Source organism: Bos mutus, chromosome 15, assembly GCF_027580195.1.
Source record: "Bos mutus isolate GX-2022 chromosome 15, NWIPB_WYAK_1.1, whole genome shotgun sequence".
NCBI lineage: Eukaryota > Metazoa > Chordata > Mammalia > Artiodactyla > Bovidae > Bos > Bos mutus.
In genome coordinates, this window is record NC_091631.1 from 1,882,718 (window position 1) to 1,908,052 (window position 25,335).

General features: G+C 43.4%; 1 protein-coding gene across 1 annotated transcript in view; it reads left to right on the forward strand.

Annotated features, from left to right (window-relative positions):
- Positions 1–2,276: 2,276 nt before the first annotated feature.
- LPXN (leupaxin) overlaps positions 2,277–25,335 on the forward strand; it is a 47,722-nt gene continuing 24,663 nt past the window's right edge. Inside the window, exons 1-4 of the mRNA XM_005907376.3 lie at positions 2,277–2,433; positions 9,510–9,667; positions 17,716–17,762; positions 24,304–24,403. Of these exons, the coding sequence (XP_005907438.1) occupies positions 2,421–2,433; positions 9,510–9,667; positions 17,716–17,762; positions 24,304–24,403 (318 nt within the window). The 5' untranslated portion in view covers positions 2,277–2,420. The remainder of the gene's footprint in view (positions 2,434–9,509; positions 9,668–17,715; positions 17,763–24,303; positions 24,404–25,335) is intronic.

A 25,335-nucleotide genomic window follows, 5' to 3' on the forward strand; every position in this document is an offset into this window, starting at 1 on the left:
GGCCTGAGCGACCGCCCGCATCCGGGTACGACTACCGAGCCAGTCGCTGGTTGGAGTCACCTGGTAGAGTTTTCCGTAACTTTTCGCTCGGTGTTGGCGAACCATGTCAGGGTGGCCACGCAGTAACCCTCACCTCTGGTCAGACGGCGCCGCCGCGGGGACCGGCCAGCGTTCACATACATCTGCACTATCCCAACTTCTGTGCGCGTCTGGAGGTCAGGAGTTGACTGGTCCCGTCGGCTCTTAGTGGGTCTGGCACAATTCCTGCCCCTCATCCGATTCTTAATAAAAGTTTGTGGAATGACTTGTGGAATTGCTTTTTTCCCCCTGGATATCAGGGCTGAGGACTGGCACCCGCCGCCGGGTTGGAAGGAAGAATGGTGAAGCATTGTTAGCGTGACTCTTGTGACCTCCCCAGACATCTGAAGGCTTCCCACCACCACCTCCCTCCACTCCCCACCCCGAAACCATCTGCTGCTGCGGTTTTTAAATGTCGCTGCTACACAGGAAGCACGGTCAGAACTGCAGCTTTGTAAGAATTTCTTTTTCCACCAGCGTGTGCAACTCAATGACTAGTGCATCAAACGGGAGTTTGCATTTGCTCATCTACCGAGTTGCCTTCGGTGATGGCTCTGAACTTCTTGCATTGCTTCCCTTTTTTTTTCCTTTCCTCCATTATAATGAAGGAGCGATCTGCAGGAATACTCAGTCCCGGAAACGAAAGCACCCAGGGTTAAAAATCTCCAAAGTGAGTGGCTGGAAACAAGCTCTCAGAATCCAATTCTACATTTCACATGAATCATTTAGTTGAACTGCAGATGGAGTCCAATATTTTGCAAGCCAAGTGCTGAAGAGCCTTTTTCCTTCCAGTGCTTTGGCTCAGTTACCACTTCAGATTGGGCAAATGTTCATCTTCTCTGTGGAGTGTTTTGCACTTTGATGGGGCTGAAGGCATTTCAGTTGTAAAAACTGGCATAGTGTGGGTAGGAGTTTTTCAAAGCTGTGTTTGCAGTGAGCAGACTTTTGGAATGACGCTGACATCCAATGGCTGCGAAAAGTAATGCAGAGGTGGGATCTCCTTTACGTTAAAAAATAAAAAAGTTTTTAAGAGTCACAAAGGAAGGGAGAATGAGTTATTCCTTTCAGTTAACCGTAAAAAAAGACCACTGGGTTGTAGAGGAAAGAACACAGGCTTTGACATTAAATCTATTATATGTATTATAGTAAGTAGCAAAGCTACTTACTAATTGTGTTAACTTTAGCAAATTTCTATTTCACTACTGGTAAGAATGGGGCTAATATCTATTTAACAAGACCATAGTTTTACTTCTTTATGTACGGCCACCTTATAGCAGACCTTTTGAAATTGCTTTGTTTTATTCAAGGTGAATAAAATGCCAGTAGCCAAAAAACAGGGAAAGCTGACCAGTGTCACTTTTGAGAGAAATTAAGGCCATATAACTAGACAGCAAGTGTGCATGACTGAAACATCTGCCCCTAAGAACCTGGTGTCAAATCTGCCAGTTTCATTCTTCATGACACTGCTAGATGATTGCATTTTAAACCACTGAAATAAACCTGGCCAGAGAATCCAACTGTAAGCCTGGTCCAGAGAATCCTGTTCTGCCTTTAATGGGTTGATGATCTATTTAGAAAAGCAAATAAGTATAATTTCTGGATAATTGGGTAAATAAAGACAGCAAAATGAATTGAATGCTAGTTAACTCTGATGGAAATTTTATGAAGGAGATTATGCTTCCATGGTCTTTGAGCATCATAGAAAAAAAAAAAAATCAGAATCTTTCACAGCAGGCTACCCTACCCACTCTGGGAAAGAAACACAAATACAAATCTGCCATTCCCATGAATTCAAGATAAATCCAGGCGCAAGTAGGTTCTCAAATTTTTCAAAATTAATTTTGCTTCTTTATCACCTTGGCCAATGCACAACCAGAACTCAAATCCAACAACCCATCTTTCTATGTCTCAGTTTTTAAAACTCTGACTTAGAAAAAAGAAAAAAAAAACTCATCAAAAGAGAGGAAAGTGAAGTCGTTCAGTCGTGTCCGACTCTTTGTGACCCCGTGGACTGTAGCCCATCAGGCTCCTCCGTCCATGGGATTCTCCAGGCAAGAATACTGGAATGGGTTGCCATTTCCTTCTCCAGGGGATCTTCCCAACCCAGGGATCAAACCCAGGTCTCCTGCATTGCAGGCAGATGCTTTAACCTCGGAACTACCAGGGAAGAAGCTCAGAGGTTAAAGAGAGGAAGTGCTAAGCAAATACAGGAACCAAAAAAGGGTTATAGAGGCTGCTTCACGCTGGCTCATTCAGTCCCTTTGTGGTCCTCTTCTCCAGCACATGCCAACACAGCGCTCTACAACCTGTGTGCGGGACCAGGGCATCTCGGCTGTGAGGCAATGGAGGAACTGGGTGAGTGAGGAGCTTCTTGGAGGAGCAACTCGAAGGGATTGAAGATTCGGCTGCCATCTCCACGTGTGGTGGGGTGTACTTCTAGCCAGATGGAGGATAGTGTTGGAAGATTTTCTTTTCACTGCTTTCCTGACCTCAGACCAACCAAGAGTGAAGCATGAGGAACTATGTTATTTTGGGGAACTATGGGTTTGCTGTTTTTAGAGGCACAATAGGCAAAGAATTTGGTACTAACCACAGAGTCAACTCTGCACAAATATTTTCGAACTGAATTATGCTTGAAATCGTGATTTTGTTAGGAGCATTTTAGCTCCTTGGGGGGCTGCGAGGAGATCATAGGGGGGCTACAGAGTCGGTAAGTTCAGAAATGTGATTTGGGGGGGGCAGAAATAGGGGGCACTGGGTAAAGGGTGTCACAAGGAGAATAAATGGACTAGAAGTGTGAGAATGAGGGATCCACAAAGGGTGGAGAAAGGCCAGAGTTTTTCATCTGTTCCATCGTTGAGCATTAAATCAAGAAGACACAGCACTGTTACTCCAGCGCCTTCATTGCTAAGCTTTTTATTGAGAGCAGCTCTGAAGGAACAGATGACCATGGCCTGCAAATACGATACCTCCTTCCACGCCAAAGCAACTGAAACCAGCACTGAAACCGTGGGCCGCATTGCTCAGAGAGACCCTGATTTCAGACCTTGGGCGTGCCGTCAGGCTTGTCATTCTCAGGACTCATGCCATATCCTTTGCCAATTTTTGTTGCCATCATGCTTACAAACACTGAGTCACTAAACTTTACCCAGTGTCCAAGCTGTATAATTCCATGGTGTCTTGGGTGGTAGTATGTCAAAAGTGCAAATGACAGCAACAAAAAAAATCTTGCATATTGTCTTTTTTTTAAAAATGTGTTTTGAGAGCTAGAGGAGTAGAGGAAAGAAGAAAGGCAAATTACAGAAGGGAAGAGATGTTAATGAAAAGGAAAAGGGTATTTAATATTAAAATGTGAACTATTTTGGAAGGAAAGTCTATTTTAATACGTGGAGTAGAATATATTTTGAACTTGGGGTAGAATCCCAATTCTTATCCTGTGTGAGGGTTGGAGAGATTCATGTTTTTGGCTGAGTTCCACCCGAATCCAGCTCTGCTTTTTTAGGGATATGTCATGGCTTTCAAGGAGAAGGCAATGGCAACCCACTCCAGCACTCTTGCCTGGAAAATCCCATGAATGGAGGAGCCTGGTGGGCTGCAGTCCATGGGGTCGCTAAGAGTCGGACACGACTGAGCGACTTCCCTTTCACTTTTCACTTTCATGCATTGGAGAAGGAAATGGCAAACCACTCCAGTGTTCTTGCCTGGAGAGTCCCAGGGACGGGGGAGCCTCGTGGGCTGCTGTCTATGGGGTCGCACAGAGTCGGACACGACTGAAGCGACTTAGCAGCATGGCTTTCATGGAGAAGAAAATGGGAACCCACTCCAGTGTTCTTGCCTGGAGAATCCCATGGACAGAGGAGCCTGGTGGGCTACAGTCCGCGGGGTGGCAAGAGTCAGACACGACTGAGCGACTAAAGAGAAAGATGGCTTTCATGTCGTAATTGGAAAGGGAACTAATCCTTATTCAGTGACTTAAGCTGAAACTCTACATTTTTATATATGTTAATCACATTAGTGTTCCAAACAATGCTCTGAAATACGTAGTATCCACGTCTTTTTCTTTCAAATAAGGAATCAAAAAAACAAAATAACTTGTTCAGCGTCACCTGTAGGAACACCTGACTAAATGACTAAACCAAAGCCTGATTAAGTGACAAGGTGTTCCTTTAGAAGTCTGTTGGCCCTGGTGTTCCAGCCAATATGACAACCCAGATAATTAAAAGATTAAAAAAAGATAGATTGGTGCAGTTTCACATTTCCTCAGCAGGATGAATGGCAGACGAATTTGGTCCCGAAATACAGAAAGTACCAGGTGGCCTGGAGGCAGCGCTCACGCGTGCCAGCCAGGTGGCCGGACCTCACCAAGCCATTAACAACCGCACCTCAGCCATTCCTTCAGACGATCGGCAGCTCAACGTCCACCAGAAAGACTTGGGTGGGTCTGTCTTCTCCCACGTGGGGAAGCAGTGGGGAGGACGAGTCAGCCCAGCGGGCCAGTATTTCCTCTTGGCAGCGTTGCCCCCATTGTGGGTAGTCTATGTCCACTAGGGAGATCTCACCCAAATCTGAACCAGGAGCAAACTGTAGCTCTGAACAAAGTCATTACAATCCACTGAGACACTCAAGAGACCTCCCTTAATTCTTTTCCTGTGAATGTTGACATTGCTGGATTTCCTCAGACAAAGGGCTATAAAAATGGATGGTAGAGTTTTCAGTCTGATACCCCCAACCCTGCAGCAGTAATCTCTTATTTGTCATACATTTGAAATTCAGTTCAGTTCAGTTCAGTCACTCAGTCGTGTCCAACTCGTTGCGACCCCAAGGCCTGCAGCACGCCAGGCCTCCCTGTCCATCACTAACTCCCGGAGTTTGCTCAAACTCATGTCCATCGAGTCAGTGATGCCATTCAACCATCTCATCCTCTGAAATTAGTCATCTTCAAATTACAGAATCTGGCCAAAAGGCAAGATAATCTCAGAGTGTTGGTGATATGTATACGCATAGGAAACAGGAAGAGAAAGGGCTGTTAACTCATGACTGAAAGGAGTTTTAGTGACTCTGGTTAGCTGGTGCTTGTAAGGGTAACCTACTTTTAGGGAGATGGCTTGCTTCTCTTGTAGAGGGTCTTCACTCTCATCTTTTTTTAAAATTTATTTAATTGGAGGCTAATTACTTTACAATATTGTAGTGGTTTCTGCCATACATTGACATGAATCACCCATGGGTGTACATGTGTTCCCCATCCTGAACCCCCCTCTCTCTCCCCTCATCTTTATTGTAAATGCTTTGTTATTTTGAATCCGAGAGGAACCATGACTTCTGTTTTCAGTAAAGCTTAGGAAATAGAAAAGAAAGAAGCTGTATCTTAATAGAGGGCTACAGAATAAAAATATGGAACTCAGAAATTTGGCATTCAGTCTGAGAGAAAAAGTTTTGTTTTCTATTTCTATCTTAGTTTTCTTTAAAAAATTAAGAAAAAACCTTTTATTATAGAGAATTTTAAAATTTACAAGAGGAAAAAAAAAACTTAAATCTGATGTACTCCTAAGTCACCTTAAACAGTTAACAACTCTTGGTCAATCTTACTTCATTTATACATCCACCCATCTTCTACTCCTAGATTATTTTAAAGTAATTTCAGGCATTGTATGATTTCATCTATAAACATATATATATAGTTATGCAAGTAACCCTAATATCATATCCATAAAATTCTTAATAGTAATTCCAGATGGACAGGGAGGCCTGGCCTGCTGCAATTCATGGGGTCGCAAAGAGTCAGACTGAGCGACTGAACTGAACTGAATGTCATGAGTGACCATTATCACACCTAAAATATTAACAGAAACTACAATATTATCAAATATCCTTGTCACACCTGAAATACATTAACAGTGCTTACTACTTATTGAATTTTCAGTCACTGAAATTAGTCACTATTTCTAATTCTTTCTTCTTTGGTTCTTGCTTGTTTATTTAAGATTCATCCACTACTGCTACTGCTAAGTCACTTCAGTCGTGTCCAACTCTGTGCGACCCCATAGACGGCAGCCCACCAGGTTCACCTGTCCCTGGGATTCTCCAGGCAAGAACACTGGAGTGGGTTGCCATTTTCTTCTCCAATGCATGAAAGTGAAAAGTGAAAGGGACGTCACTCAGTCGTGTCCGACTCTTCGAGACCCCATGGACTGCAGCGTACCAGGCTCCTCTGTCCATGGGATTTTCCAGGCAGTAGTACTCAGTTATAAATTTCTTGAATCTTTTTTAACCTATTGGTCCCCCTCTGTCTCTTCTTTTCCACTAAAGTTTATTTGTTGAAGGATCATTAGCCCTGAAGAGTTTAGCTCAATTTGTTTATGTCCAAAATGGTGCATACAATTCAATATATTTGTGAGACAGATGCTTGAGAAAGATCTGTAGAAGATTTCATTTGTAAAAAAAATGATCAGATCTTTTCTTATGCCATTAAGAAATACCCATCCCCCAACATCGGAAATGAAATCATTTTTTAATGACCTGTAAAGTTCATTTTCCCCATCTGAAGACTTTAGAGCTAGGTAGAGCTTCAGTCATGTCCGACTCTGTGCGACCCCATAGACGGCAGCCCACCAGGCTCCACTGTCCCTGGGATTCTCCAGGCAAGAACACTGGAATGGGTTGCCATTTTCTTCTCCAATAGGTAGATCCTTTAGGAATAATATAATCCAGTGTTTTGTAAAGTTTAAAACGCTACGGTCTCTGATAAGAAATTCACTGGAGGTTCACTCCTGGGTGTGGATCTGCAATTTAAAATCTACTATTGTGATACAATTGCTTCATTATGTGGATGAGAAAACAGCCTCAGAGAAGCACATGTCATGGAAAGATGACCCAGAGAATCCACATGGAAAAGAGGTCTGGCATTTCTGACTTGCAGACGTCAAGGATCAGATAGTTCAGGATCAGCCAGGTTCTGCATTCAGTAGACTGTGCTTAGTCGCTCATATCTGACCCTTTGCAACCCTGTGGACTGTAGCCCACCAGGCTCCTGTGTCCATGGGATTCTCCAGGCAAGAATACTGGACTGGGTTGCCATTTCCTCCTCCAGGGATTTTCTCGATCCAGGGATTGAAGCTGCATCTCCTTGCATCTCCTGCATTGGCAGGAGGACTCTTTGCCCTCTGAGCCATCAGCTGGCACTCAGGAGCAGTGTGACCTTACACAAGATATTTTTCTCTTTCTTAATCTACAAAATAAGGACAATACTATCACTTGACTCAAAGTATTAGGATGACTAATACATAAATATATAACTATTATATATATCATACAATATATTAATATTATATTTTATTTATATGAATAATGTAAATAAATATGTCCTGTGTTGATTTTATTAATTATTACTATTAATTTCTGAAAACAGAAAGTTGATAGTGTAATACTCATACGAAAGTCCGTTGGTTTCTCCTAAGAAAACTACAAGAGAAACAAATTTCAACTGTTTGGATTGAAGCATCTTGTTCGATTTTGCAGTATGTTTCCAATCAATCCATTTTTCTCCCCACACTTTAAAAGACAGAGTACCAATACCTTGAGAATTTTGTTACATGCTGGGGATATTAAGGAAAAAAAAAAACTTCAGGATTAAGAATCAGTTTTACTGTACTGGTATGTTTGGGAAAACTGTAAAATAATTGCTTATATTTTTCTGATAGGAAAACAGGTAGCATTTACACCTAGAGTCTATTATACAGAGCGAAGTAAGTCAGAAAGAGAAAGATAAACATTAAATATTAACGCATATATACGGAATCTAGAAAGACGGCACCGATGAACCTGTTTGCAGGGCCGCAGGAGATGCAGACGTAGAGAACATGCTTGTAGACACAGCGGGGGCTGGAGATGTTGGGAAAAACTGAGAGTGGCGTGGAAGCATATACATTAGCGTATGTGAAATTAGACGGCCAGAGGAAATTCGCTGTATGATGCAGGGAGCTCAAATCCGTTGCCCTGAGACAGCCTAGCAGGGTGGGGTGGGGAGGGAGGTGGGAAGGAGGTTCCAGAGGGGGGCCATGTGTATACGTATGGCTGATTCATGTTGCTATATGGCAGAAACCAACACAATATTGTAAAGCAATTATCCTCCAATCAAAAATAAGTAATTTAAAAATGTATTTTAAATTTACTCATTTCCTTGGCTGTGCCAAGTCTTAGTTGCGCACGTGGAATCTTTGATCTTCAGTGCGGCATGTGGGATTTAGTTCCCCGACCAGGGATTGAAACCAGGCCCCCTGCATTGGGAGTGCGGGGTCTTAGCCACTGGACCCCAGGGACGCCCCTGTTTACATTTCTCTAATTGGAGATCTTCGTGGGTGATCGACTCTCAATGATAAAAATGAATAAGGGGCAATATAGAAAGTCAAAGTGAAGAGGAACTCAAAAGCCTCTTGATGAAAGTGAAAGTGGAGAGTGAAAAAGTTGGCTTAAAGCTCAACATTCAGAAAACGAAGATCATGGCATCTGGTCCCATCACTTCATGGGAAATAGATGGGGAAACAGTGGAAACAGTGTCAGACTTTATTTTTCTGGGCTCCAAAATCACTGCAGATGGTGACTGCAGCCATGAACTTAAAAGACTCTTACTCCTTGGAAGGAAAGTTATGACCAACCTAGATAGCATATTCAAAAGCAGAGGCGTTACTTTGCCAACAAAGGTTCATCTAGTCAAGGCTATGGTTTTTCCTGTGGTCATGTATGGATGTGAGAGTTGGACTGTGAAGAAGGCTGAGTGCCGAAGAATTGATGCTTTTGAACTGTGGTGTTGGAGAAGACTCTTGAGAGTCCCTTGGACTGCAAGGAGACCCAACCAGTCCATTCTGAAGGAGATCAGCCCTGGGATTTCTTTGGAAGGAATGATGCTGAGGCTGAAACTCCAGTACTTTGGCCACCTCATGGGATGAGTTGACTCATTGGAAAAGACTCTGATGCTGGGAGGGATTGGGGGCAAGAGGAGAAGGGGACGCCAGAGGATGAGATGGCTGGATGGCATCACTGACTTGATGGACGTGAGTCTGAGTGAACTCCGGGAGTTGGTGATGGATAGGGAGGCCTGGCGTGCTGTGGTCCATAGGGTCGCAAAGAGTCGGACACAACTGAGCGACTGATCTGATAGAAAGTCAAACTGTAGAGTGAGACTATGTGATTGAACGCAGCTGTCGGAAATAAGAGATAGGCCACAGTATGCAGAGGGCATTAAACATCTCCTGGTAAAACAGACCATATTCTTGAAGTCAAATAAGGAGTAAGGGAGGATGTTTGAGTTTAGATTTAACTCTTAACCTAAGAGAAGAGGGAGATAAATGGCGGCATAGTGGGGATACTCAAGAGGATAATTATTCTAGAAGATGTGCATAGTCCATATCATGATTCCCTTGTATCTTTTGATATAGATGCCTTGTTGGAGGAACTGGAATACTCTATGTTCCAGGAAAGTGATGAATACTCCAAGGCAGCTTCTCCTCCCCTGGATCAGCATTCGAGAAAGGAGAGTAACCTTGATGAGACTTCAAAGGTCCCTTCCGTTCCTGATGACACGAATCCCTTTCCAGTAAGTTTTCATTTATTGAAGTATCTTGAATATACCTATTTGAGTGCATTTCTGAAAATTAATTGTATCTCAAATAAAATTATGCAAAAAGGAGAATCACATATCCAAGAGACAGAAAAAACCTTCTCCTTAAAAATTAAAAAAAAAATTTTTTTAAATGATAAAGGTGGTTGTTTTTGGAAAGAGGAAGAGCACTGAGAAAAGTATCATAGAAGAATAAGTCTTTGGAAACTTTTTTTTTCTTATTAGAGCCTGGAGCTGGCAGAGTATTGTATAATTCACTTGGGATATTCTGATATCACCATTTGGGTATCAGACATGCATGTTGCAGTTTGATTGGAATGTCGCTCAGTAAGGCCAGAGATCACCTGGGCAAGGCCAGGTGACAGTTTAGCTAAATCTTGTCAGGATGGCTTTTTTAGGGTATTCACTTTCTGGCTCTTCTTTTCTGCTGAATATATTAGGAAATTCAATTATTTGTATATGCAGAGGTGAGGAAGCTCTAAGGAACCAACACAAAAAAACTACACTCAGGAAAGATTATGAATTAACCTCCCCGGAAATCCAATTTATTAACTTCTGGCTAGAATTTAAAGGATCAAGTAGAGCAGATACGAATAACATTTGTTGATACATGTTGGTATATATCCTTCCCTATGGATAAGTCTACATGCATCTACTTTATAATTAGAAGCTTACTTGGTGAGAATGGGTTACTATAGGAGGAATCAAGAAGACGCTTTTCATATCTGGCGTTTCTGAACGATGATTTTTTTCCTTTTGGCCACACTGTTCTGCATGTGGGATCTTAGCTTCCCGGCCAGGGTTTGAACCTGTGCGTCCCGCACTGGAAGAGCGGACTCTTAGGCACTGTAGCACAGGGAAGTCCCTGAACTACGGTATTCTGACCCATCCTTGCACACCATATGAAGTCACCAGTAGCACAGACTTGAAATCCGGGCCTGTGGGAAGGCTTCCTCTTTAACCGCTCTTCCTTCCAGCTATGCTGGTACAGTTTTCAGGACACACATTTCTCTCTTTTCTAGGGAGCCATTGTCTCTGTTCTCACTGTGAGGTCTACCCATAGACTCCTAACTGGCCCCCTCACCTGACCCCCTGCAATTTCTTCTCCAAATTGCAGTCAGGATAATCCTGTAACACTTAAATCAGATCACCTCATTCTCCTACTCAGAACCCCGCGATGAATTCTCGTCTCATTTGCAGTAAAAAGCCACAGTCTTCACACCGACCTGATTCATGGGTGACCATATGTCTTGGTTCACTTGGAAGAACCTGGGTTTTTGCTTATTTTCTTGACATCCTCTTATTGACTTTACCTTTTACCCCAGATTTTCCATATTTTTGTGAAATTTTAAAAATTAGTATTAGCTTTAAAGTAAGCCAGCATGGATTATAAACCCCCATTTGGTTCTTCTGGCTTCTCTCACAGTCTCCTGTGGGAGTATATAAAACACATGTGCCGTGAGCGGAGTCCTTATTTTATTATTGCTGTTGTTCAGTCACTCAGTTCTGTCTGACCCTTTGCAGCCCCATGAACTCCAGCACGCCTGGCTTCCCTGTTCACGCTCTCCTGGAGCTTGCTCATACTCATGTCCATCGAGTTGGTGATGCCATCCAGCCATCTCATCCTCTTTCAGCCCCTTCTCCTCCTGCCCTCAATCTTTCCCTGAATCAGGGTCTTTTCAAATGAGTCAGCTCTTCGCATCAGGTGGCCAAAGTATTGAAGTTTCAGCTTCAGCATCAGTCCTTCCAATGAATATTCAGGACTGATTTCCTTTAGGATGGACTGGTCGGATCTCCTTGCAGTCCAAGGGACTCTCAAGAGTCTTCTCCAACACCACAGTTCAAAAGCCTCAATTCTTTGTGCTCAGCCTTCTTTATGGTCCACCTCTCACATCCGTACATGACTACGGGAAAAACCATAACTTTGACTCTATGGACCTTTATCAGCAAAATGATGTCTCTGTGTAGATTTGTCATAGCTTTTTTTCCAAGGAGCAAGGATCTCTTAATTTCATGGCTGCAGTCACTGTCCACAGTGATTTTGGAGCCCAAGAAAACAAAATCTGTCACTGTTTCCATTTTTTCCCCATCTATTTGCCATGAAATGATGGAACCAGATGCCATGATCTTTGTTTTTTGAATGTTCAGTTTTAATTATAGCTGGATCTAATAGATGTGGTTTAGTCACTAAGTCATGATCAACTCTTGGTGACCCCACGGACTGTAATCCACCAGGCTCCTCTGTCCATGGGATTCTCCAGGCAAGAACACTGGAGTGGGTTGCCATTTCCTCCTCCAGGGGATCTTCGCCACACAGGGATCGAGCCTGGCTCTTCTGCATTGTAGGTGAATTCTTTGCCAACTGAGCTACAAGCGAGGTCTAGGATCTAAGAGATGACTAATGACAATGACTAGTCTCTCATTTCCTGATCCTGTTAAGACAAAATCTAACTGGCAGCACCCTTTGGAGGGTGATACTCATGGTGCTGGCTGTTATAGCTAGAGCTCAAGCACAGCAGTCAGTGGCAGCTGACTCCTCTGGGTTTAAGTGGTGGCAAGAAAAATGAGGAGATATTTTTTCCCCTGCTGGCCACCTGTCATAGCGCTGCTTGTGCCCTGCTGTGGTCTGTGAGATGATCTGTGAGATGCAGAGAGTCTCCTCAGGGTCAGAGAGAAATATAGGAAACTACGGCTTAACGTCATACACATCTTGCTGAAGAAACAGAGGCTGAGCACTCTTGCCATAGGGTACAGATCAGATCACATCAGTCGCTCAGTCGTGTCCGACTCTTTGCGACCCCATGAATCACAGCACGCCAGGCCTCCCTGTCCATCACCAACTCCCGGAGTTCACTCAGACTCATGTCCATCGAGTCAGTGATGCCATCCAGCCATCTCATCCTCTGTCGTCCCCTTCTCCTCCTGCCCCCAATCCCTCCCAGCATCAGAGTCTTTTCCAATGAGTCAACTCTTCGCATGAGGTGGCCAAAGTACTGGAGTTTCAGCTTTAGCATCATTCCTTCCAAAGAAATCCCAGGGCTCATCTCCTTCAGAATGGACTGGTTGGATCTCCTTGCAGTCCAAGGGACTCTCAAGAGTCTTCTCCAACACCACAGTTCAAAAGCATCAATTCTTCGGCGCTCAGCCTTCTTCACAGTCCAACTCTCACATCCATACATGACCACAGGAAAAACCATAGCCTTGACTAGACGAACCTTTGTTGGCAAAGTAATGTCTCTGCTTTTGAATATGCTATCTAGGTTGGTCATAACTTTCCTTCCAGGAGTAAGAGTCTTTTAATTTCATGGCTGCAGTCACCATCTGCAGTGATTTTAGAGCCCAGAAAAATAAAGTCTGACACTGTTTCCACTGTTTCCCCATCTATTTCCCATGAAGTGATGGGGCTGGATGCCATGATCTTCGTTTTCTGAATGTTGAGCTTTAAGCCAACCTTTTCACTCTCCTCTTTCACTTTCATCAAGAGGCTTTTGAGTTCCTCTTCACTTTCTACCATAAGGGTGGTGTCATCTGCATATCTGAGGTTATTGATATTTTTCCCGGCAATCTTGATTCCAGCTTGTGTTTCTTCCAGTCCAGCGTTTCTCATGATGTACTCTGCATATGTTAAATAAGCAGGGTGACAATATACAGCCTTGACGTGCTCCTTTTCCTATTTGGAACCAGTCTGTTGTTCCATGTCCTGTTCTAACTGTTGCTTCCTGACCTGCATACAAATTTCTCAAGAGGCAGATCAGGTGGTCTGGTATTCCCATCTCTTGAAGAATTTTCCACAGTTTATTGTGATCCACACAGTCAAAGGCTTTGGTATAGTCAATAAAGCAGAGATAGATGTTTTTCTGGAACTCTCTTGCTTTTTCCATGATCCAGTGTTCTTGTTAAAGCAGTTTTATCACTGATTGTATACTAAAGATGTTAGTTTTATTATTTGGTAATGTTTTTAATGAACACTTCCAGCAGCATTTGGCCCAAATCCAAACCAAAACCAAAACTACACGTTTACCTGTCTCAATAAAGTTGATGTTTGGGACTCCTCTGGTGGTCCAGTGCTTAAGCATCTGCCCCCTAAGTGGGATCTATTTATGCTTAACTTTTGAAGTAGATCTTGATGCTTCTTCATAATATTTGTGTCTTCTAGTTTTTGAACCAGCAATGATATTTCTACTCCCCGCTGCCCCATGTTGGATGATAAATATTAACAAAGTTGAACAAATACTTTGTGCAGAATACACCCTCATCATCATCTCTTCTTTTTAAAAAAGCTTTATGATTTATTTATTGGTTGTGCTGGGTCTTCATTGCTGCGTGTTGGTTTTTCTCTAGTTTCAGTGGGCTTTCTCTTGTCAAGGAACATGGGCTATAGGGAGTGCAGGCTTCAAGATTGGGGCACCTGGGCTCAGTATTTGTCCGAGGATTGAACCCGTGTTCCCTGCTTGGCAGGCAGATTCTTAACCACTGGATCACCAGAGGAGTCTGATCATCAACTTTCTTGAGACAATTAAATGTGTAGTTTTGGTTTTGAGAAGTTAATACTTAAGAAGAACGTGCCAGGTGATGATTCAGTATGTGAAGCTGCAGGAGGTGTGTTTACACGCCATTGTGATACACACCTTCCATACGGACCAAATGACTCTCCTCAATTAATTTTGCTCATTTTCAATTCTAAGTTTTCTTGTGCTTGTAACTAAAGTGAACTAGTGATAATTAATTGACTCCTTTTGCAAGCCACCAGATAATGTCAGATTAAATCAGTTAGAGGCCTCAATTAGAAACTTTAGTTCCAAATTGGTTTAATTGTTACAGCTCATTCAAAGGACCACAGAAAAGTACTTAGAAGTTTATTCTTCTGTCTAAAATGAAACATCTGATATTGCTAATGCCATTGTAAATTTAGTTGAAAGGTTCAACAATGGAGATCAATGTTGTTTTGAGGGGGTGATAATGCTGATACAAATTTTGATGGAGCACAGCCTAATGGTAAAATCAATGTTTTTTTCATACTTGAAAGCCTGTGGAGCAGATAGGTAGTTGGAACTGGTCGTGATGTGCACAAAATTCATGACTGCATCCAAATAAGCTTCTGTATTCTACCAATCAGAATAGAAACTGTGGTTCTTAAAATTTACAAAGTCTCTCTCTATATATATTTACACACAATCAGTGGAGAAGGAAATGGCAACCCACTTCAGTATTCTCGCCTGAGAAATCCCAAGGACAGAGGAGCCTGGTGAGCTACAGTCCGTGGGGTCACAAAGAGTTAGACATGCCTGAGCAACTTATCACATGTGCACACACACACACAATCAGGGTGTGTGTGTGTGTGTGTGTGTGTGTGTGTATATCATCTACAAAACTTTTGTGACAGAAGCTGTTGTTGAATCTAAAAATATATATTAGCATGGCTGTATATATTTTCTCTATTCATTGCCTGCCATCAACTGGGTTTTAGAAATGTCTGAGCCTTTGAAAAGTAACTTTGTAAAGCAACCTCAATGGAGGCCATGTTATGGGCAAAATCAGTTGGAAATATTTAATCAGATTATTTAATGCATGTAGCATGAAAATTCAGCTTTTGAAGTTTTTAAACAAGTTGCAATTATGTGCAACAAAGTTTGCAAAAAGGAAGTAGCTCAGATTTCTCCTTACAAAAGCCTGGGAGGAAATGAACCAATCAAAAGATGAGCCCTCAAACATTTTCATGACCTAACTTGAAAATCATGTTTTGGAAACATCTCAACTTTGATGGACCTCCTGATTTTAGTTGAATAAATTTATATTCCCATCAGAATGGGTTGAAATTGTGAAGGCCTATGATTTTGCAGTATCTACATTTGATGAAACGTTAGAAGGCATCATTTAAGACCTCTGTCTTGTAAAAATATCGAAGAAAGTTGTGCTGAATGGAGGCAGAAATACTGCACGTGTGAAAATATTGGAGCTGAAATATTTACACATTTTAATACAAAAAATAGGATTGAGAATATCTTCCACTCAGCAGAATCTGCTCCAAACTTAAAGGTTCATCACCATCTAGACAGGGAGTATCTTCTCAATTAAAATTATTATGGGCTATGGAGAAACAGTGTCAACAATTTCAGATATATTAACGGTAAGACACAGCTTCAAAGAAGACTGCAATTTAATAAAAAGTGTAAAAATAAATAAGATCATGTTGAAAAAAGGCATTTTTTCAGAAAAATTTTAGCATCATGATGTTAAAGACAATGGCTAAGTAGCCAATTAAGATATGCATACATATATCTCAAAAATATTTACTTGTGCCATTTTAAAATGCTTGAGTAATCAATATAAAAAGTCTAAAAAATTTTTTGCTTTCATGTTCATAGCTATGTGTCATTTTAAAATGTTCTAGAAAATTTTATTTTGAGTAGAATTCGTTGATTGGTCTACCAATATGATAAAATAAAAATATTGGTCCATAAATACACATTTTAAAAATTAATGTAATATTAGTTATTTTTAGTACTCTCTTTCATTTGCAAGGACTTCCTTGGTGGCTCAGCTGGTAAAGAATCCGCCTGTAATGCCGGAGTCCTGGGTTGGATCCCTGGGTGGGAAGATCCCCTGGAGAAGGGAATAGCTACCCACTCCAGTGTTCTGGCCTGGAGAATTCCATGGACTGTATAGTCCATGGGGTCACCAAGAGCCCGACAGGACTGAGCGACTTCCACCTCACGTCACTCTCAAATGTGTCGCAGTCTGAATAATAAAGTATGTGTTCGCCGACCTGCATGAACTGGGCCCTGACTTCTTGTCTCACTGGTGTGCTCTACTCAGGCCACATAGGTGCTCGACCGCGGTGCCCGTGACATCTGCACAGTGTCCTCATTCCCTTAAGTCCTTGCCCAAGCACTCCTTCCCAACCAATATATCGGTGGACGCCATCCCTCCCCCTTTCCTCGTCTCCCTTGTTGTTGTTTGGTCTCTAAGGAGCGTCTGACTCTTTGTGACCCTAGACGATAGCCCCCACCAGGCTCCTCCATCCATGGGATCTCCCAGGCAAGAATACTGGCATGGGTGGCCATTTCCTTCTCCAGGGGAACTTCCTGACCCGGGGATCAAACCTGCATGTCCTGCGTTGGCAGGTGATTCTTTAGCAGTGAACCACCAGGGAAGCCCCTTTCTTATCTCCTACCCATCATTAATGTTTATTATTTTTTTACATATTAATCATATGTCTCTCACCACCGTAATGTAAGGCTCAGGAACAATTTCTATTCTTTTGTTTTGTTTTTTGACTCCTGCATCCCCTAGCCCTCACACCTGACAGGCACTTAATAAATATTTGCTCATGAAATAAACTACGGGTCAGCTACCCTTTAGAGTCACTCCTTATTTTTTCCCGTGTGTTAAATTGAACCGCGTTGTACTCTTCCCCGACTCCGTCCTGTATAGTTCCAGGGGCTTTGCCCTGACTCATGTTGTTTTGTGGTTCTTTTCTGAGAGGGGTGGCGTCCCTGTTTCAGTGCTTTGAGGGCGGGGTGGGTTGGGTGGTCCCTGTATTTGATCACAAGCCAGCTACTGTGCTGAGCATTTGGCCTTTCTCTATGGGACGGCTGCTACTCCTCTGCCTTGTGAAAGATTTGACATATGCTAGTCGTCAGTCCCCTTTAGAAGCTCCAAACATCTTCTAACTCTGGCTGTGGGTAAGTACTAGGATTCTTTTTAAATTTATCTTTTATTAAAAAATTTTATTGAAGCGTAGTTGATCTACAATGTTGTGTTACTTCCTGATGTGCAGCAACGGGATTCAGTTATCATCTACACACATGTATGTATGGGGTCGCACAGAGTCGGACACGACTGAAGTTACTTAGCAGCATGTATGTATTATCTATTTCTTTTTCATAGTCTTTGCCATGATGGTTTATCACAGGATACTGAATATAGCTCCCTGTGCTTTACCGCGGGACTTTGTTGTGTATCCAACATGCAAATAATGAGAAATTCATTCTTACTTCTTCTCTGTCACTTGCGTGTCTTAGGTGCAGCTTGTGTATACTACCGAAATCCAGGGACCCAATGTCTACAGGTATTTTTCTTTTTCATTAAATATTTTAAAATGAAGGATACTAGAGAATTGTTGTCAACCTATGTCTGGGCCATCATTTGCTTTCTCAAGTGTTTGTTACTAGCATTCCTATTTCCCGCCCCTCATTCCATGGTCTGTGAGCAGTGATGGAATTCTGCCTGCTGACACGTGGTGGTTTCTCAGGGAGCCTGGCTTCCAGACGGGTCATCTTCTCATCCGCGCGGGTGGGCGCTGTTGTTTCCTAACCTCCTGACAAAATGTAAACAGCCCGAGTCATCACAGGTGCTACGACCCAGCTATTCCAGACACCGTGCTGCTGTTCACTAAAGAGAAAACAGCCAAAGAAATGTCAGCAAGACGCTGACAAAATCAGAGCCAGGATCAGGGCGGAACTAAGACAGTGGTTTCCATGGCAGATTGATGAATACATGTGGTTTTTGTTCTGTTGCTAAGTCGTGTCTGACTCTGCAACGCCATGGACTGCAACACGCCAGGCTCCTCTGTCCTTTACTGTCTCCCGGAGTTTGCTCAAATTCATGTCCATTGAGTCAGTGATGTCATCCAACCATCTCATCTTCTGTCGCCCCCTTCTCCTTTGCCTTCAATCTTTCCCAGCATCAGAGTCTTTTCCAATGAGCCGGCTCCTTGCATCAGGTGGCCAAAGTATTGGCGCTTCAGCTTCAGTAGCAATCCTTCCAATGAATTTTCAGGGTTACTCAACATTTATTTAGCGGTGGAGGGATTTCCTTTTAATAAAAGTTACATATTGCTGCAGATTCTACTTACTAAATGATTTTTTCTGGGCAAGGCAGAGTTTGACAATCTAAAAAATTAAAGGGCCACTGTTTCTGTTCATCAGACAGCATTCTGGGAAAGAAATCAAAGGGTTTAAAATGTAAATGCTAAAGCTTCACACTTGGTGAAGAGAACTACACCACATTAGCGTGGTTTCACAATTGCAACCAGTAACTCACATGTGGCACAAAGATACAAGGAGGGCCTGTGCTCTCTTCTGAAGCCTTGGCACGACTTCCCATCTTAGGGGGCTTTCTGTTCATGTGAGAGTGAAGCCAACTTACTAATACCTATCGCCAGCTTATTCCAGTGCTAGGAAGCTGCCTGCTGGGTGTGCCCCTTAGGCCTTCCCGTCTCTTTCCTTTGTCAAAAGAAAAAAAAAAAAGTAAAACATTAAGTACGTGGTACACTGTAGCTTCTCACTTAATATTTTTTTATATTGAAGAAACCAAGACTTGAATGTAAAAGCTAGTAGACACAGGGATATCTAGTATGAAACCCAGCCCGACCGGCGGCCACTTTGCCCTATATCTGGCCTCGTGACCCGCTGACGGAGCGGCGTCCTAACTTCCGGGCGCCTTTCCTCTGAGTACAGATCTTTGGGGAGAAGGAAATGGCAGCCCACTCCAGTGTTCTTGCCTGGAGAATTCCAGGGGCAGAGGAGCCTTCAGGGGTCACAAAGAGTCGGACACGACTGAGTGACTCACACACACACACAGATCTTTGGGCCAGGAGAGCTGACCCCTGCGGGTCGGGTTTTACCAGCTCCAGGGTCGTAGGCTCCCACCGGCTGCAAACAATGGAAGGCGCTGGGCGAGACTGGGTGGGGCGGGTGGACGTGCTGGGGGGAGAGGGGTGCAAGGCAAGGCCGTTTAGGGCGCGTGCTCGCCCAGGCTCTCTCTCTCCTCAGTGTCTCTCCTTTTACGGCTTCTGATTCCCTCCTCTGCCTGGGAACCTGGGCTCCCGGGGCTTGGTAACTTTGCCTCTGCGTTTTGTGCCTTTGACTAACGGCTTCTTGCTGAACCTGATCTCTGAGCTCCCTCGGTGTTTCCTGTCTGCTTCTGAGCTCTCCATCACCCGTGTAATTAAATTGCTGAATTAAATTCCTTCTGCTTACTCTCAGTCTTTGAATTTTCCTGAGCAGATCTCAATCGATGCAAATACCACTACTGAAGGATACTCACCATGTCGATCTGTGTAGGAGAGTGATATGAAATGCAGGTGACCTAGTCAATATGTAACGGGCTGATCCAAACCCCGGGCTGATAAAATTCGGAGCCCACAAGGCTTCCGTGTGCAGATTCAGCATGAGACACAGAAGCAAGACTCCTGCTTGCTGTTTCCACCATTCCCTCTGACTTGCTTAAATTAACCAAACATTACTTTCAACCTTGAAAGTATGTTCAATACCAGGTGTGGATATAACAATATGATGATTTTTAGAAATACATCTTTTATATGACCCGAAATAATTTTAGTTAAGAATAGGGAGGGACACTTCATAAACATATTGCAGAGGAATAAATAGGGGAAAAAATAAAGCTCTTCACTTGGTAAGTCTTGAACTCAACTTTTATATTTGTATTTTTTTTATGGTTTATCATAGGATTTTTTTCTTAATTGGGGGATACTTGGCTTTACAAAGTTGTCTTTGTTTCTGCTGAACAACAACGTGAGTTGGCTCTAAGTATACATATGTCTCCTCCCTCTGGATCTTTCCCCACTCCAGCCCACCGCTCTCGGTCATCACAGAGCACCGAGCTGAGATACCTGTACTATACAGCAAATCTGGTACCTTAGACCCCTCGGCCATCCTGACACCCCTGTTGGTATTATTAAGACCTCTGCATAATGAAATTGTTACTAATGGCATACTTACGTGCTTTATCACGTGGCGTCCATGGTAAAGAACCCGCCTGCCAGTGCAGGAGACTAAGAGACACAGGTTCAATCCCTGGGTTGGGAAGATCCCCTAGAGAAGGAGAAGAGTACCCACTCCAGTACTCTTGCCTGGAGAATCCCATGAACAGAGGAGCCTGGGTGGGGGGTGGGGCGCTACAGTCCAGGGGATCACAGAGAGTCAGACACGATAGAATCGACTTAGCAAGCACGCATCATCTTAGAGATGGAGGGAGAAATCAAAGGAGCGCTGAGTCTTTTCAGGAGCGTTTCCTATAGTGAAGTCATCATTGACACTTCAAGAGGTCTTTCCTTTCTCATTTAGAAGTTGATACTGTTGACTCAGTTACTCCTAGGGTATTATGACAACGATCTCTCTTTCTTTCTACGATGCACTAGGCGTCTAGTTAGCAGCTAGAGAGAGGGACTCCCCTGGCAGGCAGCAGTTGAGGGCTTGCACTCCCAGTGCAGGGGGCGCAGGGCTGATCCCTGGCTGGGGGACTAGGACTCTGCATGCCACATAGCACAGCCAAAAAAAAAAAAAATGGGGGGAACTAACCAGTGAGAGTCCTTTCACTAAGAACAAGGATGCCCATCTGCAGGATGAACAGGTTTTTGGATTATACAGGGCGGCGTGAGAAGCTGCATTTGTTCTACGCTGGGACACAGGAAAGAGGTGTTCAGTCCTGCCACCTATTGTACTCCTAAGACACGTGCTGTGGCAGCAGTTCCTGAGGGATTAAGACTGAAAAGAGTTGTGGGAGAGAGAGAGAGCTCCTTTGCACTTTGTCCTTGGAAACCTCCAAAGACTAAATCCGTCACTTGCATACCTGACCATTTTTGTTCTTCCAAAAAAAGAAAAAAAAAAAACCCAAACTTGTGTCTGGCCGGAAGCCATATTGTACCTAAAGGACAAAGTCCTTTAAGAGGGGAAAAGATCCACTTTCCTCCGACATTGCCCTTGCTGTTAGATGTTCAAATGTACGTGAGCCAGTAGCACATGTTGCACCCAAGAGACGGTCTTTTTTTGTTAAGAGAGGAAGATGTCCATCTTTCTTCTACTTTTTCCCTAGTTGATAAATATATAAAATAAGTAAAATAGTAAGATTTTTGTTGTCATGTATGAAAACACATTTAGTGAATGCTTTAGAATATTTGACTTTATTTATGGCTTTATGTGTGTGTGTGTGTGTGTCTCTCTCTCTCTCATATACACACACATAGTTTGGTGGGTTGTTAGCTAAGCTTCCTAATTAACTTGATGACAAACACTACTCCAGATTCCGTTACTTGTATAACGCAGTGATTCCACTTCTCAGGATGTACTCTGTGGAAGTGAAGGTATCAAACATTTATTTAGCAGTGTTGACTACAACAGTGAAAATCAGGAACAATCTAGGTGTCTAACAATAAATGATCAGTTCCATAGATTATAGCACACACTGTATAGCCTTTATACATCTTTCAGAAGATAATTTAGTGATAGAGAACACCAGCTGAGCAGTCTGCAGGCCCAAACTCTGATGTTTGCCTTTTGTATAGGGTACAGCAAAGGCTTTAACGTCCCTAGGCCCCAGTTTCTTCATCTGGGGGTAGTGCTGCTGCTGCTGCTGAGTCACTCAGTCGTGTCCGACTCTGTGCGACCCCATAGACGGCAGCCCCCCAGGCCCCCCCGCCCCTGGGATTCTCCAGGCAGGAACACTGGAGTGGGGTTGCCATTTCCTTCTCCAATGCATGAAAGTGAAAAGTGAAAGGGAAGTCGCTCAGTCGCTCATCGCCTTCTCCGGGGGTAGTACTACTTACCTCTTACTGTTTTTATGAGGATTTAAAGAGAACCCATGTAAAACTCTTTACAGAGGGCCTAGTGTTATATACTGGAGAAGGCAATGGCACCCCACTGCAGTACTCATGCCTGGAAAATCCATGGACGGAGGAGCCTGGTGGGCTGCAGTCCATGGGGTCGCTAGAGTCTGACACGACTGAGCGACTTCACTTTCACTTTTCACTTTCATGCATTGGAGAAGGAAATGGCAACCCACTCCAGTGTTCTTGCCTGGAGAATCCCAGGTTACAGGGGAGCCTGGTGGGCTGCCGTCTATGGGGTCGCACAGAGTCGTACACGACTGAAGCGGCTTAGCAGCAGCAGCAGCAATGTTCTATACACATTCAATAATTGTTAACTATTATGGTTGCAAAGGATAGATAAGGATGTGAATTAGGGGATGGGAAAAATGTTAACTCGAAAACATGAAGAAAACCAGTAATATTCAAATTTCCTAAAATCATACACAATCATAGAAGAGTGTAAAAACATAAGGCATCGTGTCTAGGGTGTTCAGTGCCTCTCAAAAGGAGGAGAATATGTGCTTTTATTTTTTTCTTTGTATTCCTCTACAGTTTTAAATGGCAATCCACTCCAGTACTCTTGCCTGGAAAATCCCATGGACAGAGGAGCCTGGTGGGCTGCAGTCCATGGGGTTGCACAGAGTCGGACACGACTGAAGCGACTTAGCAGCAGCAGCAGTTTAAAAATGTTCTACATTTAACATTACTCATTTTATATTGAACATAATTTTTCATAGGACTCGCAACATTGTGACTATATTAATGTAGTATACCGTAAGTTACTTAATGGAATCGTAGTTGGTGAATGTGCCTGTGCGTGAGAATCGCGCTGCTGACGCCCAGCCTGCCGCTCCTGCCGTCTCACCGGCTTCTCTCAGTGTCTCTTTCCTAGGATAGCTGACCTTTGTTTTGAAAATATAACTTCACACACACAATTAGTTTATGAACTCACATATGTAAAAAGTCAAAGAGGTATCTTCTGCTTACTATTGTGTATAAACCTAAACCTGCTCTGAAAAATAGTCTTAAAAAAAAAAAAAAAACAAAGCAGAGAATTCCCTGGCTGTCCACCTGGCTGTCCAGTGCTTAGGACTCGCGCTTTCACTGCCGGGCTCAGCTTCAGTCCCTGGTCAGAGAACTAAGATTCCGCAAGGCTCGCAGCGCAGCCAAACGCAAACCAAAAAACGTGAGACAAACCGGAAATATCCAGGGTGAGCTGCGAGACCACCTCCAGCAGCGTCTCTCCTCCCACCACCTAATTACCAGCTCGATAGGTAACTGCTGTCGGGCCTGTCTTCTTACAGATCTGTGTGTGCAGCTCCAGACTTATGGATCCGTGTTTCTGAAATGATGTCGATGGAAGGAGAGTTTTCATATTGTTCTGGGCCTTGGTTTTTAAGTTAGCAGTATAAATTAGAAGTCTTCCTTAGTTCATATAAATCTGTTGACATTTTTTTTTTAGCCATAGGGTATTTTATAGTGTGGGTGGACCATAATTTATGTGACTGTATCTCCATTTAGTTTTAATTTGCTCATAAGACTATACTGCTTCTGTGTTTCAAGGAATGTCTTTGTGTACGTATCTTTATAGATATGTCCAATTTTTCTGTAGGATAGAGTCTCGGAAGTAAAATTGCTGAATTGGTCTAGTTTTAGTCCTATCTAAGGGGTTAGTGGGTCTAACCAGGTGGCACAGTGGGAAAGAACCCACCTGCCAATGCAGGAGATGTAAGAGATGCAGGTTCAATCCCTGGGTCAGGAAGATGCCTTGGAAAAGGAAATGGCAACCCACTCCAGTGTTCTTGCCTGGAGAACCCCATGGACAGAAGAGCCTGGCGGGCTACAGTCCACGGGGTCGCAAAGAGTCAGAGATGACTGAAGTGACTTAGCATGCATGCAAAGGGCTAATAGTTAAAACTGCATTTTCTGGTATTTTAGGCACTGTCTAACGCTTATTTGAGTTTTGGTGTGTTAGTTTGATTTTTTTCTTTCCTCCTTACAGTGAGATTCAAGAGCCAAAGGAATCACCACCAGCTTCTAAAACCTCAGCAGCCGCACAGTTGGATGAGCTGATGGCGCATCTGTGTGAGCTGCAGCATCAGGTGAGCACCGTCCTGGGATGCAGCCCGCAGGGCTTCTCTCTGTGGACCTCCGCCCTGCCCTCCCGCTTCAGAAACTCCCCCAAGTCCTTACTGATTCTGCCGGACTCAGTTTAACTCAGTGGATGAGCTCACTGAAGTGTAGCTGATTTACAGTGTGTTGAATTTGTTTCCGGTGTTCAGCAGAACGATTCAGTTCTGTATCTCCACCTATATCTCTATCTGACTTTTTCCTGTTAGAGGTTATTACAAAATATTGAGCATGGTTCCCTGTGCTGTACAGTGGTAGGTCCTTGTTGGTTATCTGTTTTATATATAGGAATGTGTCCATGGTAATCCCAAACTCCTAATTTATCCCTCCCACCCTTTACCCCCAAATGTGCTAAGCAGCTTCAGTCATGTCCGACTCTCTGTGACCCCATGGACCGTAGCCCACCAGGCTCCTCTGTCCATGGGATTCTCCAGGCCAGAAGACTGGAGTGGTTGTCATTTCCTCCTCCAGGGATCTTCCCGACCCAGGGATCGAACCCTCATCTCTTACATTTCCTGCATTGGCAGGCAGTTCTTTGTCATTAGCACCACCTGGGAAGCCTTTTACCCGCTTGGTAACCGTAATTTTTTTTTTTTTAGTCTATGGGTTTATTTCTGTTTTGTATATAAGTTTATTTGTGCTGAGTTTTTTTTAGATGTCTTATCTGGATATAAAAGACTCTGTGATACAGGTTCTGATTTCAAGGGGCTTGGAGTGTGCTTAATAAAATGAGATATAAAATGAGGTGATATTTATTAGACTAAAAGACAGACTGTTTGCCACTAAAGCTGGATAAAGTGTGGAAGGGCTGTTAAAGAGACCTCCCTGAGTAAGACAGAGGAGACCCATGGCAAGCTGGAGCATAGCAAGGGAGCGCAAGCGTGGCTTTGAAAGGAAGGATGAG